The 19,764-nt window shown below is 43.9% G+C and overlaps 1 protein-coding gene across 1 annotated transcript in view; it reads left to right on the plus strand.

Annotated features, from left to right (window-relative positions):
* LOC146867050 (cadherin-23-like) overlaps window positions 1-19,764 on the plus strand; it is a 571,698-nt gene that overhangs the window by 465,721 nt on the left and 86,213 nt on the right. Inside the window, exon 9 of the mRNA XM_085619648.1 lies at window positions 14,519-14,635. Coding sequence (XP_085475774.1) covers window positions 14,519-14,635 — 117 coding nt within the window. The remainder of the gene's footprint in view (window positions 1-14,518; window positions 14,636-19,764) is intronic.

The following is a 19,764-nucleotide window of genomic DNA, read 5'->3' on the forward strand; positions in this document are numbered from 1 at the left end:
GAAGGCTCGGAAAAAATGGGTGGAACTGACGTCATCACGCCGACGTGGGCTTCTTATGGCTCCGGTGACGTCGTACGGAGTCGCGAGCGGAGCCGATGCATTGTGACGTCGCCCACGTCGACGTGGAGTGCTGGGAAAGAAAAGTTCCTTGGAATGCTGGCGCAGGGGATATTCACAAGGTGAGGAATCCACAGGCAGATACTGTATCCACCAGAAAAAGCGTTACCGAAGGTAAGTAACTTGTTCGTTAGGCGCTCCGTAATGTGCCTCAAACTGATAAAGGCATACACGTGCAGTCGTATCAGACCTACATCTGACGTTGTATCACGCATAATGCGGTGTTTCCCCCCCCCCCCCCCCCCCCCACCATTCTGATAGAGGATTCACTGGTGGCTCTTCGACTGAAAAATGCTGCCCATTTACAAATGCTCTCCACAGACATGGGTCACTTTCAAACCGCAGCATAATGAAGAAAAATAAATCTAAAAAATGGAAATTAGGGGCCTGGCTTAGAGTTTGGCAGATGGGTACTCGGTTGCAAACAAGGCGGACATCCCATACTCATTATTACTGGTTCATTATGGTTGTAATTTCTTGATAAAAGAGTTAGAAATGTTCATCAATACCTGTCAAAAGGTATAACTATGTCACTTTTGTTGTGTCTAAATATGTACATTTTCCCATTTTTCACTTTGAAATTGTTAACATTGTTTAACTTAACGTTATTATGGTGAAAGTTAACTTCCCCGATTCTTCGCCATGTTTTTCATTAAATGCCAATTCTGGATGCCCCCTCCGGTGGATCACAGTATTATTTCTGCCACGAGGGTATACATGTTTTTACACAGCATGCGCCAAGTATTGTAAAAATTGACAGTGAAAGACGTTTTGTTCTTGGGTCCTCAGTCACTCCCAAATTATTTTGTATTCCCTGCTTTTGTTCTGTGAAATCTCTCACTTTAACTCATCCTCCGTCAACGACTTCTTGCAATTATTGTGTGATCTGAAGAAGAAAAAGTCTCCCTTCCAACCCATCATTCAACCAGTTTCAATTAAATGTATTTTTACGCTTACTCAAGTCTGAGCAGAATTTGGCTTGCTGACGTGAATCCTAGCTACCTTCTGCAACTTCCAGCAATTAGCGCCGCTTCTTGCCAAGCACTTGAAGCTGTTCCCAGAAATGTGACCATTCAATAGGCCTAGAATTGCTCAATCAGTATTAGCAGCCATCAGCTTTGCATCACTTCACAGTATTAAGTGGCTGCCCGTATACCTATTGTATTTAACAAGATGCTGTACATTGCACATTCAGCCTCTCAGCATCTAGGATGGAGGAGCCAAGCCTGGCCCGCGCCGAGGTGTAGGGCTGCACACGTTGCTATGCTGCTTGGTGGCTTGCAATTCCAAAGCATTCAATGGTGGAAGAGAGAGAGCATAAACGATACACCGGTGACTAAGAGAGCAAGGAAGGGAAGGGAACAGAGAGAAGCACAGAACTGTAGCGGTGTGTAACCACCTCCAACTCCATCCAAATGTAGATCACTTGATATCCCCAAGATTAGTTTGGTGCCAGTGATCCACTCACTGCTCAAAATGGCGCAGGTCCGGCCAAAATCCTCGACTTACTCAGTTGTCTGCTTCTCGCTTTTTGAGGCATTCTAGCATCTATAGGTTTTCTAAAATGTACAAATACTGATACCACAGTATAAGTTCTAAATGTATGGTAGAGGGCCATAGCTGCCCATAAATATTACACTTTTTAAATTTAATTTACTGATCATCCACAGACGCTCCCTTATAGAATGATCTGTGATATCTTACAGACAATTATGGTTTTACTATTATATTTCTGTATAGAATCTATGATAACCTATTTATAAAAACACTACAGGAATATTCCTTAGAACAGTGATTTCGGTAGGCCAAATTGACCATGCACAAGCAGCAAACAGCCTCTTTGAAAACGACATCAAGTATGTCTTAGAGTTTAATCAGTAAGGAAAAATCTTTGAGTTCGTGACTTTGGCAGATGGTGATCCCCTTCTAATGTTTAAGCCGATCATAAGAAATAAAAATAAAACCACGAGTCGTAAGCATACTGAATGATAGACAAACATTCGCATTCCTTTCTGCTGAGAAACCAAAGCCTACAGACCAATAGGCATTTCTTTCTCAGTTTCACTGGGTGAAGTGGAAGTGCTGGGTAAGAGGAAGCAGGCTAAGGATAAAATCGGGAGTGGCCGCCATTGGAGTTCATCAGATTCAGGAACGTACCTCCAGCCTTCTTTGGCAACAGACTGGTCTGACGAATCCCAATCTACTCCATAATTTTATTGTAATTTTATTTAATGCGTTTTTATATAGCGCGGACTGTACCCGAAGGTGTCAGAGCGCTTCACAATAGGACCAGTAATGATACATGCGGAGAAAATTACAAGGGAACATGTTACAAAAGCAAACGTTACGTTACATGAGGCAATAGTGACAAGTGTGCACGTATCAAGAGCAAACAAAATACAAGAGGTAACAAACGATACGTTGCAGAAGGAAAAAGTGACGTGTACAGGTTACAAAAGCATACAAAGTACAAGTAGAGTTAAATACTGCAATAAATGGCAGACACTCAAAACACTAAAACAAACGTTACTTTACATGAGGCAATGGTGGCAGCTGTGCATGTATCAAAAGCAAACAAAATACAAGAGGTAGCAAACGATACGTTACAAAAAGAAAGGTGACGTGTGCAAGTTACAAAAGAGTACAAAGTACAAGTAGAGGTATAATACTGCAGTAAATGGCAGACACTCAAAACACACTGGGAAGGCACTTCTATAGGCATGGAGAACAGAATTTCCTAAAATGGAAGGACTTCCTTCAGATAATAGAGGGCGTGAATTAAATATGGAGGTGTCTTTGAAGGAGGAGAGCTTTGAGGTCAGTCTTGAAGGCCTGGGAAGAGGTGGTGGTCCGGAGCTGAGGCGGAAGTGAGTTCCAGATTCTCACCGCGTTGCCTGAAAAGGATTGGGCCATCGATCTTTCCTTCTTGAAAGTGGGAGGTTCAAGCAATACATTTTCTGCATTACGTGATTGTCTGGAGCCTCCAGAGAGTTTCAGTTTGTTCGCCAGGTAGCGAGGGGAGGAGTAGTGCAAGGCTTTGTGGGTGATACAGGCAGTCTTGTAGATAGATCTTGCCTCGATGGGAAGCCAACGGAGGGTGGATAAAATGGGTGTGATGTGGTCGCTTCTTTTGGCCCCATATATGAAACAAGCTGCTGAATGGAGAACAGACTTAAGGGGAGGAAAGGTGGGATTTGGGGAGGCCAGTAAGAATAGAATTGCAGTAGTCCAATCTGGAGAGAACCAGCGATTGGACCAGGGTTTTAAGGTCTTGCTCCGGGAAGAAGCGATGAATCCCCCAAAGAAGGTGCAGTTGGTATTGAGCAGACTTTGCAATGGAATCGATGTGGGAGAGTAGATTGAGTTTTTTGTCGAGTATGACACCAAGGGATTTTGCGCTGTCGACAATGATGGGTTTATTGTTAAGTAGATTCATCCGATCCATTCATGATTGAACCGGGGGAGGAGAAAGTGAGGAGGAGAGGAGGAGGAATTCAGTTTTGGAGGGATACAGAATCAGTTGATGAGTTAACATCCAGTTTTGAATGGAGTCAAGAGTAGAGCTTAGGATGGAGAGATCGTGAGTGGAGGCCACCTTAAGGTAGATTTGAGTGTCGTCTGCATAGAGATGATAGTGGATCCCGGATTTACTAAGATTTCCCAATGGTTCTAAATAGAGATTGAATAAAATGGGTGCAAGTATAGAGCCTTGAGGAACACCTTGACTGACCGCCAGAAGAGATGAAAGACTGTTCGCTATTTTGATCATTTGGGATCTATCTGAGAGGAAGGAGGCAAACCATTTAAGCACAGTGCCCTCCATGCCCATTCTCTGTTGAAGAGTGTTAAGGAGAGTGTTGTGATTGACAGTGTCAAAGGCTGCAGAAAGGTCAAGGAGAATTAGAAGACAAGACTCTCCCAAATCGAGTATCCGCAGCACGTCATCAATCACTTGCAGCAGGGCTTTTCAGTGCTACAGTTTTGAATGAAGCCGGACTGGGAGTTGTCAAGAAGATCATTTTCCTTGATATGACGAGAGAGTTGTTTTGCTACACATCTTTTTGTGATTTTCGCAAGAAAAGGTAGGTTAGTGATGGGGCGGTAGTTGTTGAGGTCGTTCGCATCAGCGGTGGGTTTTTTAAGCAGAGGGGTGACCTGGCCAGTTTTGAAGGAAAGAGGAAGGGAGCCTTGACAGAGCGAGAGGTTGACCAGAGTGGTCCAATAGGAAAGGGAATGGGTATAGAAGTCAATGGCAATGGCACTAGGGATGGGGTCAAGAGAATGGTTGGAGGGCTTTGTTTCGAGGATGCATTTGAGGAGGGCATCTTCAGAGATGGGGTCAAAGTTCTGCCAAATGGTTAAGGATTTGCGCTCCTCTGTAGGGGTAGGATGAATTACCTGATTTCGTCAAAGAATATAGCGAATTCCGCTGCTTTCTTAGTAGAATCCTCTAACTTGGAGGTTGGGGGAGAGCAGTTTGGGTTCCTGATGAGGTCGAAATGTTTTTTGGGTCTATTTTTAGCTGAGTCGAGGAGGGATCTGAAGTGCGAAGCTTTTCCAAGGAAGATGTGCTTGTGGTACTTGGATCTTGCTGAACGAAACATGGCCAAATTATCGGTGGAGGGCGGTTGTCTCCATTGTTTCTCAAGGACTCTTAGGTACTTCCTTTCTTCATAGAGGGATTTGTTGAACCAAGGTGCTTAGGGAGTAGGCCTTTTCTTTTTGCTTTGGAGAGGAGCGACATTATTGATTTTGACTGCAAGGACTGTGAGGCATTGGGAGGTGAGTTTGTTAACATCTAGGTTCGGGTCTAGCCTTGGAAGTGATAGCAAAGCAGAATCACAGAGGGTACCGAGGTCAATATTTTTAGTGTCACGGAACCAGGAAGTAGCCCTCTTAGGTTGGCCGAGAGTTATAGAGTGTGATAAGTGAAAAGAGAATGGGATGAGGAGGTGGTCAGACCAGTCTACATGAATAGGGGTAGCAATAGTCAGCAAGCCTGCTTTAGAAATAACAAGGTCCAGGATTGAGCCCTTAGAATGTGTTGTTTCTGTGCAGTGTTGGATAAGATCGTTTGCAGAGAGGAAGGTGGCCAGCAAATTCGCAGAGGTGTCTTGAGGGCCACCTTATATTGAATGGCATATGCCATGCATGCAGGGCCGGCTTTAGGGCAGTGCGACTGGTGCGGCCGCACTGGGCGCTGACCTGTGGAGGGGGAACTGTGACCTCAGGGGGGGCGCTGTGCTTGGCAATATCTTATGATACGAGGGATGAGGGGCACTTTTGCAGGAGGTAGTGACAGAATCTGAGAAGGCGTTCATTGGACGTGGGGGTGCAAAAAGTGATTGTCGCACCGGGCGCCACCAATGCTAAAGCCGGCCCTGCATGCATGCATGCTCTTTCAGAGCTGTCAATCACCTAATCTGAAAGAGGCTGTGTGGACTGTTAGAAATGGGGGTCTGTAGGTGGCAGAGGTATGCACCCTGTTCAAGTAAGGAACCTTCCTTCTAATCAGGGTAGGGGAGTTACACACCCAAGATAACCCCCTGCTCACCCCCTCGGTAGCCTGGACCGAGCAGTCGGGCTTATCTCAGAGGCAATGCGTAAAGCATTTTTACATAAAATGTACAGTAACACAGTGAAAACACTACAGAGGAACACTATACCGGTTTAGAAAAATAACCAATATTTAGCTAACCCAAACAAGACAAAAACAACAAAAATTCTAAACACTCAACACAAGATATCACCTTTTAAAGGTTTAAGCAATTCAGTACATAGAATTCCTATGGATGCGTCGATTTTAGCACAAGGTACCTTTGATGTTTTAAAATCTGAAACAAAAAGCAGCCCCAAAGTAGGGAAGTGTTAGAAAACACAGCAATGTGTTGATTCTTGTGTCCCAGGGGAATGGAGGCGTCAGTTATTGCAGCACCAGTCGGATCCATGGAAAATCCAGGTGTTCAGTCATTGCAATGGCGGAACAGGTGCTGCGTCGATTCTTCCAGCTGTACAGCAGGGCCTGTGTCGGAGTCAGAGCGGGGGTCTCGAATGTCGGACTCATGCTGCAGTGGGTTTTCCAGCCTTAAACTTGCGCTGTGTTGATTTTATGGCCCCACCATGTCAATGCTTTGATTATTCCTCCGCACGGCAAGTTTGCAGCAGGAAAACGGCACTGAAGGGCGATGCACGGATTTTCAGCCCTTGAAGCAGCAAAACCACCTTCAAGGGACCAGAACTGGAGTTGGCACCACTTGGCATGTCAGAACTGCCAGCAGAGGAGTTCAGGGGAGCTGCAGATTAAGTATTTGATGTCCCTGAGACTTCCAACAGGAGGCACGCACACACACGACCTTGGAAAGTAGGATTCAAGAAAGCAAAGTCCAGTTCTTTAACTGCTGACAGACAGAAGCAGCAACTGCAGGCCAACCCAGAAAAGCACCACAGCAGAGGAGCAGTACTCCTCCTGACAGTTCTCCAGCTCTTCTTCTCAGCAGAGTCCTTAGTCCAGAAGTGTTCTAAAAATGTGGGATTACAGGTCCAATTCTTAATCCTCGTTCTGCCTTTAAAGTAGGCACACTTAAAACATAGTCTTTGTAGTGCAGAGATCCTGCCTTGCCCTGGCTCCAGAAACACTACAGTGGGTGGAGACAGCATTGAGAAGGACAGGCACAGCCCTATTCAGGTGTCAGTGACAACTCCTCCCACCACTCTAGCTCAGGAAGGCACATAAGCCTGGTGATGGGCAATCAGGATATGCAAGGAACACTTCAGCTCCCTCTGTGTGACTTTCTAGAGTGAATGCACAAACAGCCCAACTGTCAGTCTAAACCAGACATGGATTCCACCGGTAAGCAGAAGCACAGGATGGTAAAGCAAGAAAATGCCCAATTGTTCTAAAGTGGCATTTTCAAACACACAATTTAAAAACCACCTTCACAGAAAGATGTGTTTTAAATCCAGAGTTCAGGTAACCCAAACTCCAAATCGCTATCTCTTCCCAATTGAAATTACACTTGTAAAGGGTTTCAAGGCAGCTCCAATGATAACCTATGGAAGAGATAGTCCTTACAGTAGTGAAAATCAAAATTTGCAGTATTTCACTATCAGGACATGTAAAACGCACCAATACCAATCCTACCTTTCACATACACTGTACCCTGCCCATGTGGCTAGCTTGGGCCTACCTTATGGGGTGCCTTACATGCAATAAAAGGGAAGGTTTGTGCCGGGCAAGTGGGTGCCCTTGCCAGGTCGACATGGCAGTTTAAAATTGCACTTGCAAACACTGCAGTGGCAGGTCTGAGACATGTTTGCAGGGCTACTCATGTGGGTGGCAACAGTGTTAAAAAAACAGACAAAAACGGAGTCCCAAATACTGTAAAAAATACACAAGGTAGAGACAAAAAGACAGGGGAACCACACCAATGCTGCCAGGTCTAACATGGGCCGTTAAGAAAAAATGTCAAATTCAAAGTCCTACTCGTGAAGAAATAAGGCAAGGAATAGCTTCTTGATAAGCAAAAGTGCTGCCCCTCTAAACCACATATTCACATGCGCCCACAGGACAAGGGAATAGAAAAGCAGTGGCTCCTGCACTCTCCAGATTATTAGTGGCTAAGAATGACTTCTATTCAACAAAGGCCTCTTGTGCCAGTATCCTCTCATTCCCACCAAACAATCCGTTAGGCTTCTAAGGTACCAAACAAATCAAGGTTATATATACTCTATATATAGCCCTCAGGATTGCAGGGTAAAGTTGAAAATGGAATCTAACAGCTATGTCAGAAAGAGTAGCATCATAAGGTAAAAGCTGTAATCTAAGGTTAAGTATTTGGGCTGAGGCTACAGAGAAGTGCAGACAATCCTCCAGGCCTATGTTTCACTAGTGACTGACTTGCGAGTGATAATAATGAATTACGGAAATTCATTGAAGGGAGAAGGAAAAACTCCTTTCAGTTGCCCACAGAAATTGATTGAATTCTTTCATAGTAATTTGAAGCACTCTGTCACATTTGTACTAACGTATCCTTCTATGAGTTTCATGGCATTTGATTCTCTTTGGAATTATGTTTTTTTTTTACATTCTGGACAGTTCCTCATGGTTTTGTAGATCTTTAATGCACAGTAGTGTTACATTTCCTGATGGCTACTTCTAGCAGAGGATTCCTCTCCTTCAGAAAAGCCCCAGGAAACACACTGAAAGATTTAAACTGCATTGCTCGTGTGCAGTGATAAGTTGTGCTGTGCAGCTCTACATAGACTTAATTCCACCCAAGTAGTGATGATGGCGATGAATGTATGCACCACCCTTGCTTTTTGACCACTTGACTCTATCTGCATCCTTGGGAAAAGAGCCCAACATTAATTAGATGGTCCAGTGTGCAGATCTCAGGTTCAGGATCTTTTTAGATGGAAAAGGACACCATCCACAGGACTGGGAGGTGGGAGGGCAGTGAGGAATCTGTGGTTAGATAGAAAACTTACCAGAAGAGTTTTACTGAAGGAAAGTAACTTGTTCTTCTGATGGATAACCAAGCAATACCTCCCATGCAGTGGTACTGTGGTATGGCACATCTCAAGGAAGTTCTGCAGGACAGTACAGGTGACATGTTTTTCCCATTGGACCTAGCTGTCAAGGCAATAGTGCTTCGTGAACCTGTGCATGGATGCACACATTGTGGCTTGCAGATATCAAGAGCAGGTGATCCACATACCAACGCAGTGGTACCAGCCTTGCAACACAGTTAGAATGAGCTCTCTGTCCTTCTGCAGACTGCTTCTTGGCCTAGTCACAGCAGAACGTAATGCAGAGGACTATCAAATTAGACTGAGTCTTTTTATTAAACCCCACAAAAGCTGATCGGTCACCTCTATGGTACAAGTGATGTAAAAGCTCAAGGTTCTTGCAAGTTCCAGCAAATAGAGAGACTCCTCCTCTTTCAAAGGACGAGGCAGAGCAAAGAAAGTAGGGAATGTGATGGACTGTTCAATGTGAAAAGAAGTCATGGCCTTTGACAAAAATGCTGGTCCTCAAAACAACTTTATCTGGTAAAAAAGGTGATATAAGGTGGATGCACTGAGAGAGCTTGGAATGTACTTACACGACAAGCTGAAGTTATCACTACCAGGAAGGCAGTCTTCTGAGTTCAGAGGCATAGTGGGCAGCTGTGCATTTGTTCAAAGAGAGTTTAATTGAGAGTGTGCACTCTCTTTGAACCAACGCAGGGCCAAATTGAGATCCTGCTGAGCCATTAATTCTCTTGCTGATAATATATAAAGCTAAATGTATTTCAGTTGCTCTATATGGAGCTGGCATTTGGGGATATGCAAATATAGAGCCCCTTCAGCAAGCCGAGAATAGGTCTTTGAGATTTTTATTAGCCGTCCCAAATTCTGCGTCTAAGTACATTTGCCACTCTGAATTGGGGCTGTCATACCTCTCTGACCTTATTAGAATCCAGCCAATCTTATTATGGCATAAGGTCTGGACAGGTGTTACTACCGGCCTCAATCGGAACGTGATCAAAGACTTTCTGAATTTGCAATGGGCACAACGTATTCCCTGGCTCGCCTATGTGAAAAATGTTATGCATGATCTAGATCGTTCAGAATATTTTGCCAACCCCGATACGCTGTCTCTTATTTCTAGGAAGGATCTCAAGGCTCTATGTATTAACCACCTGAAGATGATTAGACTGTCTTCTAATATTATAAAAATCTCAGTCAGAGCGAATCAATTGCTCTTGACTCAGCTGGGAATCCAACCCTACTTATTATCAACCTATAGAAATTTTGACAGGATGCTATTGACACGCCTACGTCTTGGCAATTTCCATAACCTGGTAACTTTTCCTCAGGTAAATGACTGGTCACGCACTCTTTGTCCATGCCCCTGTGATGAATCATCTGCACAGTCTACAATTCACACACTATATTTCTGCAAGTTTTTTACTTTACTTAGGAAAATATGGATCCATCCTTGTTTGAAATTGCAAGGTCTGAGACAATGTCAACCCGCTTTTCTTAAGCTGCAATTCCTAGATGATGAAATTTTTAATGATCATATTGTAAAATATCTGAGAGGGGTGATAAGATCAAGGAAATCTATGCAAGGCCCATCTACTGTTTAAGTGACCCTGGTTTCTTATCTAGGTAAAGGCTATACTGAAATCTGTAGATAGCTGCTCCCTTTTTAATTTATCTTTCATAATTTCTAACAATGAAAGTTTATTATATGTCTGTTAAATTGTGATTACATGAATTATCTCATGCTTATTGTTATGTATTCTGCTTTTATGGTTTGACAGTTTTTAAATCAAATATAGCGTATCTTGACTTGAAATGTGTGTGTGTTTTTAGTACATTTTTATAAATCTTTTGGCCCTCAAAAATTGTTGATGCAGCATAATCTCATTCAATCCAACCACTAGTCAAGTTGAATTTTCTCATTACATAAATTAATCCTTTTTAAATCGACCCTGCGAGACAGAGCAAGGTGTCTGGTTGCTAAAGACCTATTATCACCTTACCAGGAACTTTGAGTGGGCTTAAAGCCTGCCCGTTTCTTACCATTTGTTGGCTTTTGTTGTCCCTAAAATATGCTTGCTTAATATTCAATAGCTTCCCTTGTTTATCTTGTGTTTTCCCTCCCCTGGATCATAGCCTCTATTTTTATCCTTCCCTCCTTTTAGGGAGCTATTTCCTTCTGAAGCACTCCTTTAGATTCCATGTGCTTTCCAGCAATCTCCCTCCACTGCTCCATGTTTCTCACTCATCCATGTGTTTCTCTACTTCCTGTGTTCTAAATTATTGTCTCTCACCCAGGTGCTTCTCTGTCCACCTCTGTATTGTGGTATTTTGCTCTGTGCTCTTCTTGTCCCATGCTCTGTGTTGCTATTGCCCATGCGCTTCTCACTCATGGTGCTTTCTCCCTCATGGAAGTCTCCCCCGCTCTTCTTGTTGCTTCTTCTCTAATGTGCTCCCCCCCTCGACTTCCTAACTCAAGCCAATCCTTCGTCTCCCCCTCATCCCCCCACCCACGGTCCTATTTGTTTAATACTTTTATTTTTTTGGATGGCAAGGCAGTAAATTGCTGCTAATACTTCCACTTCCTAAATAAAAGTGCTTTTTCACTACTTCATTGTAATTTCTTTGTTATTTAGCAATCCACCTGGGATCAGTAAACAAAAAGAAATGATGCATGCATCATCAGATATGGTGGATTGTTTATGGAGTTGGGTAGAATGCTCACTTCTCTATAATCTGCAGAAAATCTCTCATTCTGTGTGAGTTATTCTAACTCACAACAACAAAAGGATTTTCACAGGGCCTCACTTACAGAAAACTGGCGTAGGGCAGCACCACAAGTCTTTCTGCTGCGCTACCCTACGCCAATTTGAAACGTCAGGAATGCACTGTATTTACGAGATACATGCATTCCTGTGCCTTCAGCCAGCTCCTGCACACAATTGGGTGCCTAGCACCAATGCAGGCATCCTTGCACCATGCTGCAAGGGTGTCTGCGTTGTTGGAAGGATTGTTTTTGTGTAGGAAGGGGCACCTTCCTGCACAAAAACAATCCGATAGGCGTTTTGCTTGTTCTATGTGTGCTGCACAATACAGTACACATGGAAAATGGAATAAACGAGGAGAAATGACAAATTTCTCCTGATTATGCGTGCTCTGGGGAGGCATATGGTGTTGGTGCTGCCCCAGGTTTATGTGATTTTGTAAATCTGGGGCAGCGTCAAAATCTAACGCCCCTAGAAAGCCTCCTTGATGCAGAGTAAGGCAATGCAGAGCTTTTCGCTGCATTGCATTACACCATATCTATGAGGCTATGCAAAGCCATGCCGGCTGGCTTTGCGTCACCTCATATATATGATGGGGATGCCTTCGCCACCGGAGCGTCAAAAAAGTGATACATCGGTGGCGCAAGCCTCTTGTAAATAAGCCTCATAATATTCTGCCCTTCAGTGCCTCTGCATACCTGCAAGTAACTTTTAGTGGATATCCACAAAGACGTAATTGGTGTAAGTTTACAAACCTACCATATTGCCACTAATAAAATTTGCAAATTATTCCTGATTTATTGTCAGGATTTGCAAGCATTTTACAAGATAGTTCCCAAAACAGTTTTTAATAATCTGATGAGGTTAGCTACCCACCAAAGTACTTCAGTAGACTTCATAGATCTGTCTTATCAGAAAAGAGCCTTTGACGCATCGGAGCAAGTGCTGTAAATGATCACTAATGGATGTTGTGGGTAGTTACATGCAACATTGTCAGTGAGAGAAGGACTTGGATCTCACAACTAGTTTAGAAATCATGTACGCTTTTTGCCCTTATCAGGAGGGCACCTCACTGTAATGGTATTACCCTTTAATCGTGTTCACATGTATGTTTTAACATCTTATGAGTCCCATTAACAAACAATTTGGACACACTGGCGTAGGCATTGCAAATGTTTTATATTTGAAAAAAACCCTTTCCCCAGAACCTCCTTAAATCAAGGTGTTTGTGGCACTTGCCTGTGCTTATTGCATCACACTTACCTAACTCAAGTAGGTGTACGGATAGAAGTGTAACAAGAGTGGGAAAAGGTGTGCAAATGTTGGTGGGTACCCATAAAGATGCAACATTGTGTCTGTTGACAACATTGGCATTACCAACTCATGGGACTGCCAATCTTCCCTCCTCAATATGGGGCCCTATTCACAAAGGTAATTTTGGGTGTAAATGTACGTTTACAACCATAAATACAGCTTTTTGCCTATGCGGAATCTCCAAAGGGATTCTTGGTGGGTGTAGGTACATAGACTTGTGCATCATTTACTTGCCTAGAATGCAGAGAAATCTGCAGTAGTAAATCCCACTCAAGGGGTGGGAATTGGAAGTTCCAAGCGTGGTTTGCTTTGAAAGTATGCTAACACCCAAAGCATGCAAATTTATGGGCATTAAAAACACCTCTCCGACCGCTTTGAACCCTGGAAATTGTCGGAGACATTTACTACAGCCAATGGCTGGAGCAACTTTCCTTCAAGGATAGAAAGGAGAATGATCTCCCCCAGAGTTGCTAGCGTTGTAGTGGGAGAGTTTTCTATCACAAAATGTGAGAGGTACCCTTACAAACATAGGGGATAGGGTCAGTTGCAAAAAGACAAAATGGTGACCCACATGTGACACTTAAATTCCCTTGCACACTAGTCACTTCCCTATGCACTTCTCAGCTATTCACACACTAAATTACTGAACCCAATTTATATGTGACAAATGTTTCATTTAATTACTGTACAAATGCAATTAAAATCTTAAAAACAATTTAATTACGTTGAAAATGGGGCCTGTTCTTTTCTGATATTTGCCACCAAATTCTAATATCTGTATAGATACAATTCATACATCAATATTGGTTAAAAACACATTAAGTCATAAAAATCACATAAAAAAATACTCATTCAAATCTGGCCTATTGCCATCCAGATATACAAAAACATGTAGTTGTTGATGCAGCATTTCGGTGAGCGATACTCGATAAAAACCACCTTCTTCAGTACTCTAACTTTGTGACAACAATCATCTGTTTGGATTGTTGTCCACAAAAAGCATATATGTACCAAAAGACACTTCAGGAACATGTTGCGATTCTTCTTAATAAGGCTTTTTGAACACCCTTAGAGTTCTATGGTCTTCCTTCACCCTCAAGGTTTTGAATAGAAAGGTACTCTAATGAATTAGGATTCTCCCAGTGTTTCCAATTTGATATCTGGTGATCACTGGTGCTCTTATTCTTAGTCTTTTCCCCAGTTTCACTTTTCTATTTATATTCAGAGAGACTTTATAGTCTTCTCTAGCTCTCTGCTATTCCCGTCAGCACAATCAAGCATTCTGTTTTCGTCTTTTGGTACATATATGCTTTCTGTGGACAACAATTCAAACAGATGATTTTTGTCACAAATTTAAAGAGTTAGATAAGAACTTCCTGGAACAGTAATATGGCTTACCCAGCTGTAAGGCTGAAAACCAAGATCTGGTGTATCTGCCCAGAGTTATGTGTGGGAATATGTGTAAATACAAAAATTTGGAATATATGCTTAGGGGAAGTTGCTAGTCTCTGCCACACCCTTGAGAGTTTTTTTTGTGACCAAGGCCCATAACGCTTAGAAAGGTGAGCAATCTATCAATCGCTTATTTACTGTCACAAAAGCAAAATGGGCACAGAAATGTCATTGAGATCCTCATTTTGGGACGCAGGAGATGATCGTTCCGCTCACAGCTGCCATATATTATTGACTTGCATGTGCAAAAAGGTTTATAAATGCAATTATAAGTGAGGTTCCAGATACAGCAAAGAAGACAATGTTAGAAAATATCTATAATTTTCTGTTTCTGTCTGCAGGAGCAACTGTGCTGTTCCTGAATGCCACTGATTTGGACCGGTCCAGGGAATTTGGCCAGGAGTCTATTATCTATTCCTTGGATGGGGCGCCACAGTTTCGGATCAACGCTCGCTCAGGTGCCCCATTGATTTTAAAACTCGTTTCAGTTTCTCCTCTCACTTTTGCCAACTTTTTAAAAACATTAGACAGAGTGATTTGTTTTAATGGCTGTCCGGCTCAGAGTCCGATTGCCAAATGGCACATATTGGTACAATGATTGACCATATCTGATCATTCCTTTACCTACCTCAGCGGGCAGGAAAAGTTGTGAACTGAACCTGTGATCCATTTGTGTCCCAGTATCTAAGGTTACCAAATTGTACTAGCATATTTGCTGACATGTTCAAATACAAGGCGGTACTTCTTAAAATCTTTGTTTTCAGGTGTTTGTGTGTTAAACTAGTTGGTTTAGTTGACATGTGGCAAGAATATAACTCAGAAATGCAAAAGGTTGTTATTTGTATAAGGTGTTCAAAGATATTATTTGATGCGCTTCCTCTGTATATTTCTTGTTTGGCTTTGCCCATCTGATATGCTGAAAACTCAATAAAATTTGTTGTTAAAAAGAAATGCAAAAGGTTGTTAGAGAGTCCCAGGACAGGAAATAGTATCCCTAACATGGAGTCCGCCCACTGATCACACTGATAAATGCTATTATAGGGCTGTAGGAGATTTTTAATCATCGTACACTGAGAAATAATTTCCATGAAACCTGCACATCATTTTTAATTACTGCCCCTCCTCTGAGCCTCATTTCCCACATTCATTGTCCAAGTGTTGGTGGCCCTGTACATAGACGATTCACCCCATTCCAGTTTCCCACTCTCTCCACTGTTCCAGTTTGTCTTTTGTGTTTCCTGCTGCACTTCTTAGCAACTTTTTCTCTCGCATCCAAATTCTTAAACACTTAAACTCTCTTAAGCTCCACATTATGCATAAACTGCCTCCAAGAAAGTGTGAACTCACACAGTATCAAATGGTTAGAGAGCGCCATCCGATCCCGGGTGAAACGCCTTGACACCCATTGTATTGAAGGCTGCACTTTCTTAAATGATTACAATGAATACATTTGTTGGTGCCTTCTTTCCTGTTCTTACGCAATAGCTTTTCCACTTTTTAATATTTCCAAAGACATTGTCACTCTTTACCAAATCGCCTAGCTAAACGTTGTACCCCATTGATTCCTGCTTTTTTCCCCTCTTCAGTTGTCAGTGCTTAAATTGTTGATCTTTTTGGTATGTAGTCACCATTAACACTACATTTTAGGTCTGTCCTACACAGCGCATGTGCACTTACACACCCACCCCATAGCATACCATTATTTGTTTTCGTTGTCACTCTTCTTTTCAAAATTTCGATTGCCTAGCTCGCATCGGCTTCCCATTCATCATTGTGTCAGCTTGTCCTTGGAGTATGGGTCAAGTCTAAGTGTTCTTCCTCGACTTTCTTCTTCCGCGTCTTGCAATGCACAATTTTCTTTTTTTTTTTTGCATTATTTTTTCTTCTTTTATAAGTATTTTGGTATTATTCTTTGACGTGCAGTGTGCTTTCCTACTTTTTAACGCAGGTCTACAGCTTCTCATTTATGTTGCTTTCACCCTGTCTGCCATCTCTATTAATTATTATTTTTTTTTTTACTTGCACCCACAACTGTACTCCTCTATACCACTCTACTCTATGCTACTCAACTCTACACCACACCACTCCACTCTGCACCACTATACTCAAAGCGACTCCACTCTATTCTAGGTCACTTTATGCCTCTCCATTCTATATTATTCCTTTCTACTCTATGCCACTCTAATCTACGCCACTCCACTCTATTCCACTCTACTCTATTTCAGCCTACTCCATGCCACTCCACTCTGTGCCACTCCACTCTGTGCCACTCCACTCTGCGCCACTCCACTCTGCGCCTCTCTACTCTATGCAACTCTGCTCTATGCAACTCAACTCTACACCACTCCACTGTACTATATGCCACTCCACACAACCTCACCCTACTCTATGCCACTCTACACTACTCTACTCTATGCAATTCTACACCACTTCACTCCACAATATGCCACTCTACTCTGTCCCACTCTATTTTATGCCACTCCCCTCTATTCTACTGTACTCCATGCCATTCTACTCCACTCCACCCCACTCTATACCACTCTACGCTATGTCACTCTACTGTATACCACTCCAAACTAATCCACTCCACTCCACACAATGCCACTCTATGCCACTCTTGGGAGGAACATCGCTCACAGTGATAGGCTCAAAGGCGTGGAACAAACTTTCTCTACAGCTCCACCAGATTACATCTGAGTCCCTGTTTAGGAAGGTCCTAAAAACCTGGATTTTCAGTGCATCAGACACTCTCTGCAAAACTCTGATCTGATTCCCTGTTCTTACTGTTAGCAGTCAACCAGTCCTTTTTGCTTCCATCTCCGGGTTCCGTTCAGCGCCATGAGGCTCCTCGGAGTGACAGTTGCACTTTACAAATGTGCCATTGCATTACATTACATTACACCTCTCTACTATATTCCAATCCATGCTACTCTTTGCCACTCCACGGAACTCCCCTCTACATCACTCCACTTCACGCCACTCTACTCTATGCTACTCTACGCCACTCTATAACACTCTACACCACTCTGCTCTATGCCATTCCAATCTCCTGCACACCACTCTACTCCACTGCACCCTTAGCTATGCCACTCCACTCTACACCACTCCATTCTGTCACTTCACTCCATGCCACTCCATTCCCCTCTACAGCGCTCCATTCTATGCCACTCCACTCCAGACCACCCCACTCTACCCTATGCCACTCCACTCCACACAATGCTACTCCACTTTCCAGTCTATGCTACTCCATATTACCCACTCCACTCTACGCCCTTCCACTTCACTCTACTCTACACTGCTCTACTCTGCACCACATCACTCTACTCACTGCCACTCTGTCACTCCACTGTATGCCAATCTACGCCAGTCCAATCTACTCCACGCCAGTCTACTTCATGACACTCCACTCTTCCCTATGCCACTCCACTCCACTCCCCAAAATGCTACTCTATGCCAATCCACTATACTCTATACTACTCCACTCCATGTCACTCTCCACTACTCCACTCACCGTCACTCTACTCTGTCATTTCTCTTCACTTTTTGCCATGCTACTCTACATCTCTCTACTCTACACCACTCTATTCCACGCCACTTATTCCACTCTACGTCACTCCACTCTAAGCCACTCCACGCCACTTCACACTACTCTACTCCACGCCACTCTACGTGACTCTAATCCACACAATACTACTATACACCACTCCCAATTATGCCTCTCTACTTCATACCACTCTACTCCATGCCACTCCATTCCATTCTACTCTACACCACCCTACTATACACCACTCCACTCTCCTGCCTGCCACTCTAGCTCATGCCACTCTACTCTACTCCACTCCACTTTATACTACGCCACTTTACATCACTTTGCTGTATGCCACTCCACTCTATGCCACTCTGCTCTATGCCACTCCACTTCACTTTACACCACTCTACTCTATGCCACTCCACTCTGTGTGACTCCACTTCATCCTACGCCACTCTATTCCACTGCACCCTATGCTGCGCCACTCCATGCCACACTATGCCATTTCACTCTACACCACTCCACTCCACTCTGCGCTACTTCACTCTGTGCCAATCCACTCTACGTCACTCCACTCTACATCACTCCACTTCATTGTACACCACTTCACTACAGGCAACTCCACGCCACGCTACTCCATGCCACTCCACTATACTCTACGCCTCTCCACTATACTCTACAACTCTCCACTCTATGCCAGGCTACTCAATCCCACCCCACTCCATTATATGCCACTCCACTCTTCACCACTCCATTCTACGCCACTCCACTTCTATGCGACTCGCTCCACTCAATGCCACAATACATTGTGCAGTTCCACTCCACACTACGTTACTCCATGCCACTCTACACCCCTCCACTTCAAGCTACACCACTCCACTCTAGGCAACTTCACTCCACCCAACTTCCCACCATGCCACTGTACTCCACACCACTCCACTCCACGAACTATACCCTACACCTCTCCACTTTATACCAGCCTACTCTATGCCACTCCACTCTACTCTATGCCATTCCACTCTATGCCACACCACTTTATGCCACTCTTTGCCAGTCTACTCTATGCCTCTCCACTATTTGCCACTCCGCTCTATGCCACACCACTTCACTCTGCACCATGCCACTTTACACCACTCCACTCTACTCTGTGCAACTCTGTGTGATTTTATGCCACGCCACTCTTATCCATTTCACTCCACTCTCCTCCATGCCACTCCATGCCATTCTATGCCACTCCATGCCACTGTAAGCCAATTCATTCTACTCCTCACCACTGCATGCTACGCCCCTCTACTCCATGCCACTCTCGCCTACTCTATGTCACTCTATGCCACTCCACTCTATACCACTCTACTCCACTCCTCTCCACCCCACTCTATGCCACTCGTTTCTACTCCACTGCACTCTACTCTATGCCACTCCACTCTATGCCACTCCATGCCTATAGACTCTATGCCACTCCACTCTACTCTGGCCTCTCTAATCCACCACACTCTCTTGCCCCTCCTTTCTACTCTGTCACTCCACTTCACTCTACGCTCATCTTCTCTACGCCTCTCTATTCTATACCACTCCATTCCATTCTACTCCACTCTACACTACACCACTTTACACCACTCTACTCTATGACTCTCCACTCTATGCTACTCCACTCTACGCCAATCCACTCTGCGCCACTCCATGCTACTCCACGCCACTTCTTTTTAGTCTACGCCACTCCATTCCGTGCTACTTCACTCAACTTTGTCACTCCACTCCATGCAACTCTACAACACTCCACTTCACTGTACACCACTTCACTCAAGGCAACTCTACTCTCCGCCACTCTACTCCACACCACGCCACGCCACGCAACTCCACTCTACACAACTTCACTCCAGGCTAGTCTTCTCTATGCCACTCCACTCTCTGCCACTCCACTCTTCACCACTTCACCCTATGCCACTCTACACCACTCAACACACTATGCCACTCCACGCCACTCTGAGCCAATTAATGCTACTCCTCGCCACTGCATGCTATGCCTCTCCACTCCATGCCACTTTCCTCCATGCCACT

Source organism: Triturus cristatus, chromosome 1_2, assembly GCF_964204655.1.
Source record: "Triturus cristatus chromosome 1_2, aTriCri1.1, whole genome shotgun sequence".
NCBI lineage: Eukaryota > Metazoa > Chordata > Amphibia > Caudata > Salamandridae > Triturus > Triturus cristatus.